The 19,853-nt window shown below is 36.3% G+C and overlaps 1 protein-coding gene across 1 annotated transcript in view; it reads left to right on the top strand.

Annotated features, from left to right (window-relative positions):
- The window catches only part of PRUNE2 (prune homolog 2 with BCH domain), a 143,545-nt gene that overhangs the window by 40,524 nt on the left and 83,168 nt on the right, over window positions 1-19,853 (top strand). Inside the window, exons 5-6 of the mRNA XM_032981885.2 lie at window positions 1,758-1,910; window positions 4,455-4,549. Coding sequence (XP_032837776.1) covers window positions 1,758-1,910; window positions 4,455-4,549 — 248 coding nt within the window. The remainder of the gene's footprint in view (window positions 1-1,757; window positions 1,911-4,454; window positions 4,550-19,853) is intronic.

Raw genomic sequence — 19,853 nt, 5'->3', positions numbered from 1 at the left:
AACTTACTTCATATAAAATGGACTGAAAAATAGGTCTTTCTAATATACATAGATATCTTGGGTGCTTTATGTATCAGTTATTTAGCTGTAAACATCTGAAATCTGCTTGCTGTGGAGCCTGTTTTGTGTAACCAAATTTACAAATGGGTCAGTATACATAATTTTCATGCCATCTGTATTTCTTTGACATTTTTAATACTATCGAACAGGGCAGGAACATTGTCTTAAAGTGATGATAAGACTGACATACAGAAAGGGACACTGAGAATTAAAAAAATATTGGCAGTTACAATATCTGTAACAGAAATGCAGAATGCAATTTCATGTATGTGAGTTTCCAGAAAATAATATCTGACGGGGAGCAGCTTTTGGCTTTTAAGCATTACTTATTATTTAATTCATACAGGATTTGTTTAATAAAGAGCTGTGTACTTAGCATGGCAAAATTGTTTTGTGTTGTAAGTGCTTCGTGAATGTTGAAGGAACGCTTTTTGTTATTTTATGTGATGACAGTGTAAGAAAAAACAGACACATACTAGATGTTTGTGTCCTTGTCTGTCTAGTGAAATTGAGGATGGCTGCATCCAAGTTTTTCTTTTCCTCTATTGGCTTTGTGCTAAAGCCTAACATCTTGGCTTGCAGTAACTATCTTATACTATTGTACTAATTTGCTCATTGACCCAGCATGATGCAATACAATCATACACTTTTTTGAAATCCCTGTGCACAGTACAATAATAAATAATTTCAATGCTGAAGTATAAGATTTTATTGTCTTTAATTTAGTGTGAGTAATTGGAAGCAAAGACTATCGTCAGGCATATTAAATAAATGGCAACCCACCCTCCAGGGAATGAAAGGGTGACTTTGAACCTTGAATGATCAGGAATGTTTCACAACTAGAATGGAATATATGCAACACAATTGTCTGAAAAGACATCAGACTCACCTCTGTATTGTAAAAGCACAGCAACTATGGTGAAGTTACTTATTGGATTATTTTTCTCCTAAATTTTAAAATTGAATGCACCATTTTGTTTGGCTGAATGTGCTGTGCTTTATTGGTATGTTCATTGATGAGGAATTAGCTGGAGTCAGTTACACCAAATTACCAATGACTTTAAGATCATCTAGTCCAACCCCCCTGCCACCGGCAGGGACACCTTCCCCCAGCCCAGGTTGCTCCCAGCCCCGTCCAACCTGGCCTTGAACCCTTCCAGGGAGGGGGCAGCCACAGCTGCTCTGGGCAGCCTGTGCCAGGGTCTCACCACCCTCACAAAAAAGAATTTCTTCCTTATGTCTATTGTAGATGTTCATTGACACATCTGTAGAAGGAAGGTTGGCAATATGGATTTACCGTTTCCAAGCATACCAGCACTTGGTCTAATGCTTGGAGAGAGGAACAAGACCTGGTGTCCTGCTGCTCGCTAGTGGCCATGTTGCAGAGCTGTGTCAGACTAAGTACAGAAGCATGTAAGTACAGAAGCATACTGCACGCTGTGGTGGCACTGGGACCAGCCCGGTACCTGTAGTGTAGGCCCCGACAAGCCACCCAGTTAGGATTTTAGAAGCTGCCTTCATGTCAGGAGGATGTTTGTGTGTGAAAAGCTATCTAATATCTAATTCAGTGAACTCATCAGTGGAAATGACCTCCAGGAAGGAAAGGACTTGGATGGCGATAAAGTAAACATTCCTGTTTCTGTAGTACCTCTTTGCTGTTTACAGGAGGCATTGATTTTTGTCTTCCAATGTTTCAGGAAGTATCCTCTTCAAATGCATGTCTTTGGAAGCTGACAGAATTACAGAGCAGCAGGAGAAAGTACTGTCAATCCTAGAGGAAAAGTTTCCGGATCTTCCCCCACGAGAGGAAATTATCTCTGTTCTCCAGGAGACTCAGTTTAACCCACAAGGTAGTGCAACTTGCTTCCATTTTTCAGACCTTTTACAAATTTAGCTACGTAACCATATCAGAATAGGGCTTATTGTGTGTGGGAAAAATAGTTGCAGCATGCTATCTTCATTGATATTTACATGTGTTATATTTAATTTAAAACTAAGTGGCTTACATTCTGACTCACGGAATTGTGATTTCTGCTGGGGAACTACTGAAGTCCTAAATAATTTTACAGATGAATTATACCTTAATTTATTTCATATATTGCTTTTATAAGTGTATACTAGACAAGAATTTATGTTGATGAAGTATAGAGGCATAATCAATGTGTCAGCCCACGTGCAGAAATTCTGCTGCAATTGCCTATATTGTGTGGGAGCGAATTTTATCTTCTGGACCTTCCCAGATTTATTGAGGGTTGTATACAGGTGAAGTGAATTTGACATCAGGCTAAGAATAAGGAAGCGGTGGGAAAATTGTAATTCTTTCATTTCCTTCTGCTAGAAGTAGCTGAACACAGTTGTCATTTTTTCAGTGACCAAAAGTGGGAATGTTTGAACCCGAAATTTGGTAGCAGGCTTTTCAAGGGATGCTCTGAAAGCCTGAAGAAAATTGTTGCAATAACTCTCACATGTTTTACTGTCTTTGTTAAATGATATTTGCTACCAAGCTGTTGCCAAAGAGTAAATATTGAATTATTGAGATACTTCATTGTTAGGTATATCACGTATGCACAGAGTCCATGCAGACTCCATCTTTTTTTACCGTTCTCTCTCCACCCATCTGCAGAATTCTCTCATCTGAATTCAGACTGTCAGCCTGGGACAGCTGCCCCGGGCTGGTAGTTAAGGACAGAATTTGAGGTGCTGCTTCCTTTGTTCTTTCTTTAGTGAGGTCACAAGCAAAATTAGTTCAGGGCTATAAATCTTCACATAGTTCCCTGAAGTTCCTCCAGATGTTAGTCAAGGAATCATAGTTCAGAAATGAACTGAATGCTGCCAGGTTTGGAGAGATCCAGTGAAAGTGGCTTTTATGGAACTCAATTCTGAGTTCTGCCAGTTGCCTGGGAAGATCGTTTAGTAATGTTTGTCGTGTACTTGGCCCATGAAGTTTACCCTAATATCCAACACAAAACTTGGACAAGTAGATATAATGGATTCAGTCTGCGTGGCACTGGTTGTCAAAATTTTTATAATGCTGCATGAGAAGGGAAATGTCATGCACTCTTTTTTTTTGTCTGATAGCTGCTGCTTGCTATTTATTACAAGGTACATATTTACCACTGCGTGCAGCATTTGTATTAGGTGCTGCTGAGTTTTTGAAGTCCTTTGAAGGCACTAACCTCTGCTAAATATTTTACCTTATGTAGCTGTTATTTCAGGCAGTACTAGGACAATTCAGCAAAAATGTTCTCAGTTTCATTCAGAAATAATAATTTATTGGCCTGAATTCATGAATTCTTTTGTTATTTGAGGCAAAGTGGGCTGTATCCCACCAGAAAGTCTACAGGTTACCTCTAAATATTTTTAAAAGGACAGATGCGTAAATGTAATAAATATGTGAACATTAGCCATTAGATTGAATGTAATAGCTGGAGTCTCTACAGGAACAGTAATGAGAAGATTCATTTCTTTGGCTTAAGTTGGTGTTCGGCACCCTCTTAAAAATCAGTCATAAAAACACATTTTGGATGTTATGCTGCTAAGCTTTAAAAGTCCATGGATATTTTAGTTGCCAGTCCACACTGAAGTAAGTGGCTTGCAGCTTTCTTTGTAATGACATTTGACTATCATGTTGTATTTTTGATAGTGTAATATGACTGTGTTTCTATACATATTTATTTTGACCATCTTTACAGCATTTTAGACAGACATGTCCCATTAGAGAAACTTAAGTCATGTGGATTTTCAATACATTGTACTTAAACATATCAACATGTCTGATTGCAATGTGAAGCAATTCCAATTTTACACTGTTGTTTCTGATGATAATACGTACTTCTGTTTCTATAGTACATAAACATCTAGTTCGTTCATTCACCATTACATACATTTGTACATAAGAAAAACCCATTGCTGTTGGTATCAATTTGTAAGGAAGGTCAGAAAGGTTGAATGCCAGAATATCTTAAGTGCTTTGCTTCTGAATATTTTATAAATATCACAATATTCTACAGTTGCTTTTCAATATATTACTTATTCCAGTGTTTCATATTAGTGATTTTATATTAGACCATAGGAATGGTCTAGCTATCCATTTATCATCAACTGGAATTCACTTAAAAAATGTGAGTGTTCACACAACTTAATTGCAGGAGACTTAATTCTTCATCCTTTGCTTCCACACTCCCTCCCACTCCCCCTTTAAATCTCTTCTTTATTTAAAAAATCCCTCTAGAAACATTAAACATTGAAATATTAGTGTTGGTTTTAATTTTCTCATAGGATGTCCTAAAATACAGAAAGCTCAACATTAAGGTCTAAGCTGTATTTTTGTGATGCTGCATCCGGTCAGCTGTAGATTCTTGCATGTATTGAAATTCCTTTCTCTTCTCAAACAGGTGTAAGTATTGAGGAGGTTATGCTGAAAGATCTCAAGGAGATTTCAGATGGAGAAATCAAAGTAGCAATTAGCACTATATACATGACACTGGAGGTAAGAGAAAACCTAAACAATGTAGTTGGTAAACAGCGCTATTGCATACAGAGATGGTTCTTTAACAAAGATTTTGAGCTAGGTATTTCCACAAGATTATATATGAGCAGAATTTTCAGTAATTTAATTAACTTGGAGAAGCAGTAGCTGGTTGTAGCCTGACTCACATTATTATGCACCTGATTATTCCTTCCAGTTAGTCTGTACCATGGTGTGCTAAAACAATGGTATTAGCAAATTGCAGCCTTTGGGTGAATTGAAGGTGTGAACTTTGTCGAACTTCAGTAGGTAGTTACTAACTAGAACTCTGTCCTATCTTTCACTTACAGTATGACATACAATTTATCAAGCCACTCTCTAACACCCTCAGCTTTTTGAGAGGAGGGGATATTCTTTTATGCCTTCTATAAACCTATCTTGAAATGATGTAATGAAGTGTCCATTGCCATAGTGCCTAAATGAAAATGTTGGTAGAAACCAAAGCACCTCGATGGGGCAGAAGTTCCTAGAATTTTGATCTTTTCAATCAAAACTACAGATTTGTCTTTATGGGTATCTCTGAGGTAGCCTGAAAGTGGTTGCTTGGATTTTCTTTCTTGACCAGTCCCAAACATTTTGTAATTGCTTAGGGAAGACTCTTGTGTAGTATGTTTTGTATTATTCTTTCAAGATGATTTGTGTTATGGATATCAGTAGTTATTTACTGTGACATGAAGTAGATATAAATGTTACTGGCTACTATGTAAAAGTATTGATTAAAAAATATTAATGTTTAGATCACTGAACAAATATGACATGGCAGCATTACTTCTGATGGAAGGTTGCATACTGATATAGTGATTAATAATAAAACTAACTAGATTGAAGAAAACCTGAACAATAAAGAGACACATTTACATAGTATATATTTGAAATTTACAATCTCACCATTTGACTGAAGGAGACCCATACAAAAGTATTTGACATGCAAAAGAAGTTGTCATTTTCTACTTCTGCATTTTGCTTTAATATAAACTTTATTTTACCTCAAATGTTACTAAAAAAAAAAAAAAAAATGGAATAGTTCGTCCCTGTGTATATCTTATGAGATTTCTTACCATATGTCTTTTGTGATGCATTTTACAAAAAAGAAGGTGCTTCTGTGGTTGAAGAACTTTATAGTGTAATCCAGCTAGTAATTATCCATAGAGTTCTGCTTGCATATTAAAATATACAAAGCAAATTGGGTACCAAAGCTTCAAGAAATGAAGCAGAATCTGTTAGTTTCTCAATGTCAAGCAATCTTTATCAGCCACCAGACCTGCATTGCTTTATGAACCATAATTTTGCTCCTGCAAATTATGCCAACGTTGGGAGGAAAGGGGGTGGGGAAAGAGTATTGTAAGGTAAATCCCCCAAAAAACAACTGGGATTTTTAAAAGTTCTTAAAATCTTCATGTTCTTTTGTTTTGAATCTTTCTCTTTTATTCTGTCAGTTTCAGTGAATGGTGGACACACAGGGCTAGTAATTAGAAGCTACCTTTAGTGTTAGATTTTATTTATTTTCCTTTTAATCTTGTTTAACAGACCATGTAGAACACAGGCGTTGTGCTCCACAGATCTAAGCTCCAGCTAAATGTAGCTGAACTCATCTTTACTACTCTACATACTCAAATTAATAATAACCTAAAATTTACCTTCCTTTTGGTTGCAACTCAGAAATTTAATTTGGCAACAGTAGGTTTTCATAGTCCTAAAAGCAGACAGATTTTCAAACTTTTTTCAGTGATTGTGTAACGTTTGATGCTGACATACTTTGTTCAAGGAGTGTCAAGATCTGGTGGTCAAGCAATAAATGTTTCATAATTGTTTTTCTTAGGACAAACCTAGTGGCCACTGTGGAAGAAAAAGGAGATTCAATTATATGTAAAAAGAACAAACTGATCAGTTACTACTGATGTTAGATGGTTTTAATCCCAGTCTGTTAAGTAATTTTATTACTAGTAGTTTTGATGGTATTTTTCTGAAAGTTACATCTATTTCTTCACTTTTTGCTCTCTGTGTTCTGCTGTGAAGAGTTTGCTTCAGAATGAGCTAATTTTGCAGTGTAACTGCTTTTTTTCTAGTCAAAATGTTTACAAAGTCATACTTTGTACTAAAAGGACTCATAATTTCAGAGCTGATACGGAGATCAATTTTGTATTTACTGCATTACTGCCCTTTTTCAAACATTTTCTGAACTCCCTGATTTACAGTGCTTGACTGGCACAACACCCTTTTTTACTTGCTCTTGTTAGAGTCAGGGATGATATGGTCTGCACAATGATAAAGCAGCTGGCTTATAAAAGCATTCTGTATTAGTTACTTCACCCAGTATCAGAAGCATAATACATATAAGTGAATTATAGACAAAACTGTCCAGACTTGTCTGTCTATTCAGTTTATAATTCTATTATGAACTCAGAATACACAAACTTTAGTGACTCCAGGATTTTCTCAGCAATAATAATGATAATTTGTTATTCATCCTCAAAGCGCTTTACAGACATTACCTGATTAAACATTAGGGGAACATGAACAGGCTTGGCTTTGCTGCAGGTGTTGAATCTCTAATGTGTTTGCTTCTTCAGAAATCTAACAAGGTCATTTTTTTTTTTTTTTTGAATCAATAGGTGCGGAAAAAGTATACAGCATTAAATTGCTTTCTATGGCTTGATTATTTGCTTTGGTTCAATGGTCTACCATGTCAGTGATGCTGGTAGGAACAAAGGTGATGATTATATGATTGTAGTTGGGTAGAGTAAGCTGTTCACAAGCATGCATTTGCTGCTGCATTGGATATATATCTTGAAGAATGGAAGTGTTGCTGCTCAACACTCAAGCTCTGATTTCAGTCGGAGTTTCACAATAGTAAAGACAGATCAGTAAGTCTGATGAACTAACAAATGTCACACCTCAGTAGCACATACTCAAATGATTCTAAGCTTCATTTATTTATGTTTTTGTGGTGAGTTTTACAGATCTCTATTGAAAGTAGGTTCCGAAAAAATTCCCTGTTCTTGAGAGGGTGGATGCTCTTTTTAGGAAAGCCTTGACCTGGAGCTATGTTCCTTTCCCATATCTACTGCTGATTTCCTATGTTAAATAAATAGGAGTTTTTTCCTCAATTTTCCCTCTGTAAATGAGGATATTGCTCTTTTATTTCATAAATGTGCTGTGACTTTGAAGCTTGTGTTAGATGTGTTGCTATAAACTATACTTTTATTACTTTTATACAGATTTCCTAGTATCTGTGAGAATGTTTTCTAAGTCATCAACTGTAAGTTGATACTCATAATTACTTCTAGAACTGTTGCATAGCAGTACTCAGATATATAGGACACATGCAGGTACAGTTTGCTCTCCCGTTTCTCATGAAGAAAGACATGAATGCAATAATAGTGCAATTGATCTCAGTGCTTTATTTGTATGTACGTACTGATATCAGTCAACTGTGTATGATTTACATCCATTGTCTGTTGGCTTACTAGTTGTCAACTGACTTATTTTTAAGTGTCTTGATGAAAGCAAATCTTTCAGATATTAAAAGAATAGAGAGTGTTGTCTGTCATTAGTGATAAAGGCAGGGAAGGCATTTTGTGTGGCTGTGTTTAGGTTTCTGTAAGAGTCTATACGAAGCTTTGCATTTCTTGAGATAACTGCCTTTGGATCCGGGCTTCCTGGATTTAGGTGGCATTAAAGCTGTAAGTTGAAATCAGAGCTGTGTCTCCAGTGGCTGGCTGCCGGAGCGAATGCCAGAGCATATACTTGGATTTCACATACATAGCAGGATTTTTTCAAGAGAGTGACAAAAGAAAAGTGACAGTGCTCAGATCACAGGTTTTTTTTTTTTGGCTTTGCCAGAAAGTTTCCCTAAGTCATAATAATGATTACTCATAGGATATTGTAGCAAAATTCAGTTCATGCATTACAGTTAATTTCTGTTACATTATGTTATACCCTGAGAGTATATTTTGCTTGTTCTCTGCTGGAATTCTATTGGAAATGACAAATATCTTCTCAATGTGACTTTCTATGAAAGTAATTTTTTACACTTTTTAAAATTTATACTTCCTTTGTAAACTGAACTCTATTCTTGGCTTTCTTAGGTCCGGTGCACCAGAGTAACAGTCCAGGTTTCATGAGTGTTCAGTGTAGTTGCAATGGCTCATGATATTGTAGCTTATAATGTGTGTTTGTTGGACTAAGTCCTTAATCTTTTGATTCACGAAAACTTATTCTAACTGCTCATGGAAATTGCAGTAACTTAAGAAAATAGAAAATCAGGTTTCTCCGGTGAGAAGCAGGGCAGTCAGTTAAAAACAAGGCAAATAGTCTGATTGTCTGCTATTGACTGTTACAGACAAGAGAATATGTGTCTTCTGAAGGCTGACTGATCCGTTGAGGCTCTTGTTCATGTTTCTGGCCATAGTATTGGAATACTTCAGAAAGACAGATTCCAGGTTGGGGAGGTTGCGTAATCTTTTAGAATTGTGAGTCTGGGGCCACCACTATGGGGATGCCAACCAAGAGATTTAAAGGAAATGTCAGAGCCTCAATGGAGACTCTTTCCCACCGGTAGTGTTGCCCCAAGAAAGTGACCTGCAAGTTTGTGCCAGCACAGTGAGCTTGCCTGTTTTTAGGTAGCATCTGGTAGTCCAGGTGAGTTGAGGATGGTACCAAGGGCAAATTCTGGCTCTTGCAACAACTTTCCTCTTTGTGGCTTTGTCAGAGAAACTCACAGTGGCTGTTTCAGCAACAGTAACAGGAAATGGAGAAAAGTCTGGGGGCACAGTGGATCTGCTTCCTAATGAGTAAATAGTTTGATCTCAGAGACATGGTTTAATTTTCAGGCTAGTTTTCTAGTAGTGGTATGGCATACAACTATGTTACTAATTTGGACAATTTTATTTGTGCATTATGAAAAGTAATGCTTTTAATACTTCTGTAAAGCAAATCAAGAATCTGTCTCAACTGGAGCGTGTCAAACAAGTGCTAGGTAGACTACTGCATGCAGTTACGTGAGATTACGTGTTTGTTTGAAGGTTTGAACTTTTGTTGTCAGTCTGTAATGGCTGGACCATAGTTATGTATTTGAAAACTTTTTTCCTGCAGTATAAATATGAACATATTTTAAATGGCATCAGATTGGTCCATTAATTCATTCTTAATGCTAAAAACAAAACAAGAAGAAAACCCCAAGTAAACATGTTAACATTTAATCTTCCAGTAATGGAATTGGAAACAAAATTCTCAGCAACTTACAATAGCGATGCTGTTCAGAAGTATTTTTCTGATGCCTGTTGTGAGAAGTTAGGGTATGTAAAATAAATGATGTATGGAGCTGTAGGAATGCGACTTTTGCAGACTACCTTATGTCTAAGGAACATTAAACATAGGGTTCTCGTTTAGCAAATAAATAACCATTCATTTCAATGGCTGCATAGTCTGGACTTTTGTGCATATTTTTGCAAAGATGAGAAGAGGCCATTAGGGATTTAATATAAAATAAATCGCCAAGGGGTCTTCTTGTAGTCTTAGTCTTTCTGCCACATGGTGTGTCACTAATGTGCATAAATGGGCTTAAATGAATTTGTTATCTGTATTACATTTGCAGTATGTATATATTTATATATTATTTTTTAATTGTGTTTAAAAATAAAACATTAAATACATCATTTCTGAGAGTTGAAAACATACCACTTGTAAATAAATCAACCTTAATTAAGGTCTTAAAATGTCAGTGTGTGAGATCTGCCTGTAGGAAAATGTGTAACATATATAGTACACAAAGCTTGCACATACTTTTGTTTGTTTTTTTAGAAGTATTAGGAGAGTTGTCACCTTACAGGACTGAGTAATGCAGCCAAACATGCGTTAATGTAAACATCAAGCTCATGTTTAAATGTCAGACTGCCATGTTCTGGAGGTCGGTAGTTCTATTGATGCCTCAGGTCAGCCGAAGTGCCCAGCTGTAAGACTGTGAGTACAGTCCGAGGTGCGGGGAGCTGAGGCAGACTCTAACTCTGTTGTAGTTAGTTACTTGTCTCTACATGTATGAAAGGAAACTGGTTTTTAAGTGCTTCCTAATTAACTATTTGAAACCAAATGGCAGCAAAACCAGCACTGATTGCAGTGATTATTACCAGGATTGCTTATAGTTTTAAAAGGAAGACCAGACCCTTCCGGAAGATGACATGAAGGTGATATGAGCTAAAGTTCTCCTGTTCAGTGAGGTGTTTCTGCATGAAGTCATGTAGGATGTCAGGCAAGGTGTTCATTATGGTCCCTTGCCATGTGAGAAAAATATAAACTTGTAAACCTGGCCAAGGCAATGATATTCATCAATCAGTCCAATTCAGCCTGTGCTTAAATCGTTAAATGATTTATTCAAATACCATTTTTGCAAGGTGTATTTGATTATTTTATTCTATACTGCTGTCATATCTCATAGTAAATCAGAGGCATCAGAGATTTTGTACTTTAAGAATGCATGAGGTATACAGTGATATCAGGTCTGCAGTGGTATGTGTGTAGGATTTCAGTTTATTTCAGTGTCTGGAGAAATTGGATAGACTTCATCTGCTACAATTTGGTGACATCTGGTCTAAATTTTGCCCATGCTATTGTTTATGATTTTGCTTTACTGGTTTTGTTCAAAAGTTAATAAACAAAGTAAAATAACTCTGAGAATTCTTAAAGGAATAAGCATAGGCATTAGATTCATCTACTAACATTACAGTAAAAATGTACTTGTATTGACAAACACATTGTTCAAGAAGATAAATTGTGTTTTCTTTTGTATCATTTATGAAATGTGTTTAAATAAATTAAGATAGTTTCTTTATGAAATACAGCTGTATAATAGGCACTATCTCTCAGCTAAATAAAATGCTATCGTCTACAGTATCATTATTGGACTGCATTCCTGACTTCTACAAAGATGACTAATTTATCATTTGTGTACTCTTCTAGTTCTTGTCAGTAGCATCTCAGCTGAGCTGCTCATGGGGCATAGACATTGACAGCGGGAGGTGCTGTTTTGAGAAATGTTCAGCATAAAAAGAGTTTTTTATGAAATACAATACACTTTTCATTTCAATGTAAAACCTAACTTGGACATATAATATTTTAAGATCTGGCCTTAATGCATGAGAATATAAGAACCGATAATAGTTGGGGATAACAACAGCATGAATATTACAGAAAGGTTAAATTTTATTTTCTGCTATTCAGTTTATGTTTTTTCTTTGTTATTGTGTGGGAAACAATTAGAACATTAAACTGTTGATCCAAGATTATGATATAATTCCAGCTATAAGTAATAGGAGTTCCTTTGGGTTTGCTGGTATCAATAGTGCATTACTACAGAAGACAGCAATTCTGTCTATGGAAAGTGACAGAGATACAGTGAATTTCTAAGCAAATGCCTGTCTTGGTGACTGCCTTTGTGTTTTTCATTTAGAACTTAACCCTTTCCACACATTTAAAATCATGCAATATTTATCTAGAATAGTGATATTTGGTGCAGAAAACCAACAAAAATATGTCCGCTGTGTCTGGAAATACTAATTTTGCTCCATCGGTTTGGCAGAGCATGTACCTAAAACACCTGAACTGGAATGTAAGCGAATGCTTAACACTTGTAAACACTACAGTAGCCTGTGTTTTGAAACACCATTAAATTGTATACCTTCTGCTACATATCAGGATCCAAGTCCTGAAGCTATGTGTTATTTTAAGATGTAGGAACATTTTGGAATTTTGAATTAGTCAGATCAAGTATTCTGTAAGATTTTTCTGCATTTATGTCATCTGGTTTGATGATGACAGGGAAGATCCTTCTTTTGACTCTGTGCAACCAGGTACACTCTCAGGCTTGCTTGAAGTCAACTGAACACTTCAGGGTTTATTTAATTTTATATATGTTTTAATATATTTCAGTTATAATACAGGGATCAAACAACCCCCAAATTACTCAAGTTGAAGCCCTTCAAGCCTGTCTGAGTACTCAAATTCAGAGTAGCTAAGAACACCAGCTGTAATTCTACTGAAGAATGCATTTTTTCTTTCTCTCTTTCTAGGAGACAAAGATTTTTTTCTCAGAAAGGTCACCGCTGCTGCATTCAGAATTATTCACAGCTTCTGTACCTCTCTAACAAAATGTAGTTTTCATCATAAAGCTGCTGCATGAGTGTTATGCACCAAAAAGTTATTTCTTCTGCAACTCCGTATCTAGATTACTTGTGTAAATATTATTTTTTGTACTTAGGCAAATAGAGGTTAAGGTTAACCTGCAGGCTCTTTGATCCTAGAAAAAAAGACATTCAGAACTTCTGTGTATAGTTCAAGTATTGGAACATCTTACTTTTGACAATTTTTTCCTTTTCTGTATGGACTTGATAAATACTATCAAGTGAAAATTCCTGCAAGGTAGTTTTGCACTGCTTTGGGGATAGAGACTTATTTTTCTCCATAAGAAATTGTATGTATTAATATATTACTTTTAGTCCTGAAATCGCCCCATTTCTGAAATAATTATGATATCTTTAACCAATGTTGCTAAATACAGATTGAATTTGTTGATTATGATAAAATGAATACAAATGTTCAAGGTTTAACATGTCTTTTTTTAGCATGTATTTTTTCCTTATCTGCCTTTTTTATTTTAAATTACTTTATCTGAAGAATAAATCTTAGTATTTTGAGTTTCATAACTTTCTCCGTATTTGTGATTTGTGATTAATAACAAAATCATGCTTTGACTGAAAACTTAACTATGGAGAGATTTTCCTTTCTTATGCTAACATAATTCTTGCGGTTTTATACAAAGCCACAGTGTTCTCATTACTGTTTAGATAAAAAAGGTAGAACAGGATACAATCTTCAGTTGTGATCATGTAGCTCTCAATGCATCAGAATTTCTTATGCATATCAGACAGTGGTCTTCCAGGATTCTTACAGTTCCCTTTCCTTCTGGACACAAGATAAACACAGCATTTATGCTGATATAAAACAGGAAAAAGTTTATTTAGTCCACTATGTTAATGCCAGATGGAAACTATGACAGCTGATTATTTTATCTTCCCCAAACAAGAAAAATAACAGTATTTGCATTGTAGAGATGGGGAATTCAGGCATATATACAACCCTTTCACACTTGGGAGAATGTTATCATCAGTTCTGTAAGAAATAAAGAATCTGAATACAGGTTTCTTGGTTCTTTGGCTCAGGTCAAACAGTACTATAAAGTTAGTACTAAAATCAAAGAGACAACCTGGCAGATTTACTTGTTTTCATTGCCAGATGATTTTTTCTTCTTCCTTAGCATGAACAATGAAACCAGTTGAAGGAAAATATCTTCTACCCTGGCTTCTACTTTTTCCAACAAAAGCTGTTAGTTGGTATTTATTTATTGCCAGTTCTGATTCTTTTTACAGAAGGACAAAAATCACCACTAGATACTCTGTAACCGGACTGCATTTCAGCATTTGTTTTGCTTTTGTTCTTGCCTTTTTCATAGTTACACTGCCAATGAATTTTCTTAAAACATAATTCTCCCTCCCTCCTACATCTTGGGGGTGGGGGGAGAGAAGAAAATATTAAAAAAAAAAAAAAAAAGATGTAGACTTACAGAAACAGACAGGTAAGAGTAAATGGGGTCCACAGGGAATCTTCTTGCAGTCCAGTCTTCTTTTTTTCCTCCACTGCAAGATTGCCAGAGAGATATAGTCAGCAATCTGCCTGGATTCCACACCCAGAATTTTATTTTTTTAGATTTCATGGATGCCAGACATCTGTGTATGTTTGTTCGTTCTCTCAGTGTTTGTCACAGACTAGAAAGGAAAAAGGTTGAAATAGATTAATTTTGTACCCAAAATGGTAACTGTTAGGTCAGCTCTTCAGTTGGTAGAACACTGTAGACTTACAGTAGCTGTGGATTGTTTTAGCTGAAGAAGGATTTGGGGATGAGTTTGAATAAATGGCAACTGTACAACCAAGAACTCCTGTAATTGTGTTTCAAAGCCAAAAAACTGAGCAGTGAGTTAAGCACTGTTTTTTGTCAAATCGAATCGTATTCTACTGAATCCTATTCTACTGAAAATGTTTTGGTTTTAAAAGTTTGTAATCTCTTCTTATCTATATAAATAACATTAGCGGGGTTCTTTCTCAGCATTTGCTATTAAACAAGACTTTTTAAATAAAGGGACTAGAGCTAATTCAGACACAAAAAAGTGATTTTCCTTTCACATCTCTCAGTTGAATATTTGCCATATGGGTTGCTCAGCATCACACTCTCAGCAGGTCTAATTTATGGTAAACACACAGTGAGTGAACAGAAGAAAATGCAATGAAAATATTAATATTCTCCCCCCACCCCATTTTTTTAAACTGAACTAAATATACTCAGGTTCAGCCCATACAGTTGCGGCACGTTTATTTGAGCGTGCATGGATTTGCCACTCTGCTGGGAGCTTGTGAGGGCTGCGAGGCTGCACTTTTCTTGCCATGAGAGGGATTTGCCGGAGCTTGCATGGCAGCGTGTAAATGGTACCTTCCCTGCTCCCATCTGGTGTGCTGCCAGGCCCCCCCGGGCAGTGCTCTCTCCATGAAGGGCAGCGGGTGGAATCGTTGGTGCTCTCACTGTGGCATAGGAGCCTTCAGCTTTTGCTTGGGCCACCAAAGGAGGATCACTAACTGAGTGAATATGCTGATGGTGTGGTCCACTGCTAGCGTTTGTAACAGGCAGAGAAAGGCATATAAAATAAATAATGGCATGGATTTTTCTCGAGTCTCACAACTGCGGAAATCTACAGCATCAGTATTTTGAAAACCTCCCATCTCCCACGTGTTCCTGGGGGTCTCTTTTACTGTTGCATATGTGCTTGCTTTCTCTCTGTGGGTTACCTTCTCGCTCTAGGGACTTTGCTGCCATAAACGTCTTTCAAGAACTCTTTAGAACTTGGTCAACTCCACTCCTTTGACTGCCTGTGTGGAAAATCACTGGAGTGCAACACAAAGTAGTAAGCGTGTATCAGCAACCCAAGTGAGCACTGTTTCATTAGTGCTTCCAGCTCAGGGAACGAGTTTTTTCACAGGAGGGTCTGCATTGTTATGTTTTTTAAACAAGTAAATAAATAAAATCTGTTGGGAGCAGGCATATCTGAACAAAAGAAACCCCACTGTATAAACATCGTTCTGAAAATAGAAATTGTTCCCATTACACACTTGATATTGTAATTACAAACAGGAAATAGCTACAAAAGAAAATGTTTTTTAAAAGCCATGGCTTGAGTCCTGTCCTATCCCATATGGTCGTACAATAGACCTTGGTAATGCATGTACTTTCCTTTCTGTCTGGATATTTTCTGTTCCAGCAAGAAACCCGCACATTCCCATTCCAGATCTGAGGATTCAGCCAAATAAGTAAGAACTGTGAATGGTTCAGATTTAGAAGAAAGTGCAGTAGCCCTGCATTGAACATGATATAATTTCCTTCAGGCAACATTTTTCTAAGTCTTCAGGAGGAAATACTTCATTTACAAAACCTGCAGGTATTTAGTTCAATTAAATACAAACCTCTTCCTCTGGATTCTGCTAAATGTTGTCTCAGCATGATCTCCACAGGTTAGTAGTTAAGATCCACAGGTTGCATATTTAACTTCTATATTAGTATTTCCAGTTGTGTTCTCTTTCCCCTTGTTCAGTCTTTTGAACAGGGGTTAATTGGAACAGCCAGTTTTGTTTCTCTGCTTATTATCGGGCATTTCATACTCTAGTGTGCTGCATCTTGATCTTCTCCATGAAATAGTCTGTAAATACTTGTAGATGAATAAATAGAAAATATTGGTTGTTTTATCATCTGGTATGAATTCTTTCTTCATGTATATCATTAGCCTAATTGTTTTCAGTGTTCCAGTCAGTTACACTTACACAGATCCTCTGAGGTAATGGAGTTGTGTTTTGTAGTATAAACCAATATTTACTCAGGAGTCAAACCTCAGCCTCACTTCCTGTGGACTTCTATTACTCCCAGTGTAGTAGTAAAATCCAAAGATGCCCAGGTGGACAGAACCATGAAAGTAGTTATTTTACTAATTCCTATTTATGCATTTAAATTTCTGTGAATAACAGCTAGCTGAAGTCAGCTGCCACTTGGTGACTATCTTGGATTCTGTGAATTTTAGGCTTTAACTATTTTAGAAAAATGTTAATTTACAGTGTCTTCTGTCAACTGGAAATAGTTGGGAGGTTAAAGTAAATTAAGTGGTGAGGGATCTTTTGTGTACTGTACACTCAGTCTTTGTGAACTCACATTCTGAACACATTTAAAGTGGCATTGAATTTGGCTATATTTTTGATCTATTATTAAAGACCCCAAAAACAAGCATATTTCAAATGACGTTCTGCATAGTCAGTGATGTATGTGCTCTGGATGCCACTAATCTTCACAAAATGTGATAATAATGTTATCTGTTAACATAAAAGCGAAGTTTAACTCCACAGAAGCAGCTGGAAATAGATAACCACAATATGCTTAAATCTCTTAGGAACACACAGTTTGACATATACTGCTAAAAGTTCCTCATATTTAGGAATTCTTTTAAGGAAAATACTTGTGCTGAGTCTCAGCTGGTGTGCATGAAGGGATATTCATTTCCCAGTGGTAACAGGGAATTTGATTTTTTTAACCTTTTTTATATATACTTAATGGATTGAAACACTGAAAAAAAACGACCAAACCATATATTTCTGGTCCTAATGTAATTCAAAGGGAGTTTATAGTTCTGATTCCAGCCTTTTCTCATGTTTTATAGATAGGTAAATGAGAAGGTTATGTCTTGTCCAAGCTAGCAGGGAGCAGAAACAGTCCTTCTCTGTGACATGCAGGAAGATGACCAGTCAGGCAATGACAAATGGATGTTTAGTGAGTGGATACTGCAGGTGATTTGGAAAGGGATTGTCTACAGCATAGCAAGAGAGTCATGCTAACAGCAATATGTGCTAAAGCTTACTATTTTGTAGTTGCAAGCTGTAAGAGAGGAGTATATGAACCTTACAAGATATGCTGGGTATTTCATGCCTGCAACACTGTTATAGGTTAGCATTTTAAAGTATTGTTAATATGTTGTTTTGTTCTCTGTGTGGAGTCAGGCGAAGTTTCTGCAGCCACTAGAAGTGTGTGGTGGAAGCAACTGAAAAAAAGCTTTCAGGGATTTGATGTCTGGTCAGGAAGGACATTCCAAGAGTCAGAGAATAGGTATGAAATTATGACAGAACAGGAGAATGAGCTACTCTGGCACAGAACACGAAGGTATAAACCAGTATTAGGTGTGATATAAACCAAACTGAAGCTTCACCAACTTGTGGGCTTCAAGGCTATATGATAGGATTGTTCTTAGAGACGAGGCTACAAATTTGTGGCACTGCATGCCACATAAAAGTGTGCCATACATTCATATGTGTGTATATATATATATATATGCACCACATATATGTGACGAATATGTGAGCTTTGAGAAATAGGAGCTGTCTACCTGCTGTGTAACGTGAAATTTTTGCTACATGGAAAATTAATTAGGCTCACACTGTTTTATCTTTAACTACCCATTTTCTTTATTCTAATGCAATTTGGTGCTCAGTTCTGTCTGTGACGATGCACCTAGATTTCTGACTCAGATCCTGAGAAATAAATTTCTAACTTTCTGAAATTCAGACCTATTGTGAGAAAGCACCTTGCCAAAGTGTCTTGTTTCAAAGCAATGGAGAAAGGCAGGAGTCTCTGCTGACGTAACTGTTACCAACCAGGAGTGTCATTTCTCTCTTAAGTTTGACCATGCACAAGCAGTAAAACTGACTCAGTTACACACAGTAGTAAAATCCTTTTCCAAAACAGCTTATTCTGTGTATGATTTTGCTTAAACTTTGTTGTTGACGATGCAGATTTCAGAGGTGGAAGAAGTATTTGTTGTAGAAGTCAACTGAAAGAAAGGGGCTTTCGGGTGCAGAGTGAATTAACATTGTCCGCAGGATATTCTGGAGGTAAGATACAGTCCAGTTTCCATTGAGGGAGAGTAGAACTGTAAGCTGATGAGTAGCAATGCTGTTACATCAGAGATGTAGCCTAAAACAGCATCTTAGATGGTACCTACAGTAAAATATTCAAATATTTGGGCAATGTAATGAGAATGTAATTTGAGAATTAAGATCAAGGTGGTAGGATATGTAGAAATAACTGCATAATGCCACAGATTAAAGAAAACTAGAGACAAGAATCTCATCCAGATATACAAGATACCTGATGTTAGGTCTTAGTTAATAGTGTTTCATAACCACAGACAGAAAAGTTGCTCTTCACAGAAGTAGGAGTGATTTAGGTTACAGTGGACAAATGCAGATTTTAATCGAAAAGGCCTTATTTTGGGTCATAAGATAGAAGATTTGTTTTTCTGAAGAAAAAAATGCATTAGTTTGGTTGTATCTGTATAAAGCTTGTTGTCTTGTTGGTTTTAAAGATACCCCACTGGTAAAGCTTTAAAAAAAAGGATCTCTTGACCTCGTGAAAAAGTTAGTTATTTGGAATGTTAGATGCAATTATATTGACATATGGTGATAATGTGATAAAGCATAAGGGTTAAAGGTTGAAGGAACCATGGCTTGGCAATTAGCAATGTAAATGAAACATTCATTATCCAGCATGCTGAGAAGTTGATGAACTGTACAATAAATCTGAGCCCAAGTCACTACTGAGATAACTCATTTCAGACATAACAGTATTTATTAGGATCCTGGACACTGTTTTGCATTCTCTGATGAAATATCTTGCTATATAGAAATATTTTATCCATTAATTTATGTGAAATAAGTCAATACTAAAAATTCATAAGGCCCTAAGCAATTCTCCAAATAACATAGAATAAAAAAGGGAGAAACATGAAAGACATTGAAACTCATCCTATCTGGAAAGGTGTTTGATTAGATGTATTGGTATTTCTTCTGTGCATTGGTATTGGTATTTCTCCAATGTAAATTGTCTCCAGTTTGAAGCCATTTTTCATCTTACAAGATACAATTGAAATCAGAATCTGACCTAGTAAGTAGCGAGCCAGTTACTCAACATTGTAAATTCCATTTATAAATAAAAGGGTATTTTTTTGGTGAGAACACAGGATTTAGGCTTCTTTGAGAGATGAAGCAAAACATGCTTACTCAGTATTTGTAAGTTCCATGAAGTTTAGGATTGAGGGTTATCAGGCATTATTACAATTAACTGTACTTGTGTCTC

This window comes from Tyto alba, unplaced genomic scaffold, assembly GCF_018691265.1.
Source record: "Tyto alba isolate M040663 unplaced genomic scaffold, T.alba_DEE_v4.0 Super-Scaffold_13, whole genome shotgun sequence".
Classification (NCBI taxonomy): Eukaryota; Metazoa; Chordata; class Aves; order Strigiformes; family Tytonidae; genus Tyto; species Tyto alba.
Note: the sequence above shows the minus strand (reverse complement) of the source record. Positions and strands in the feature narration are given on the sequence as shown.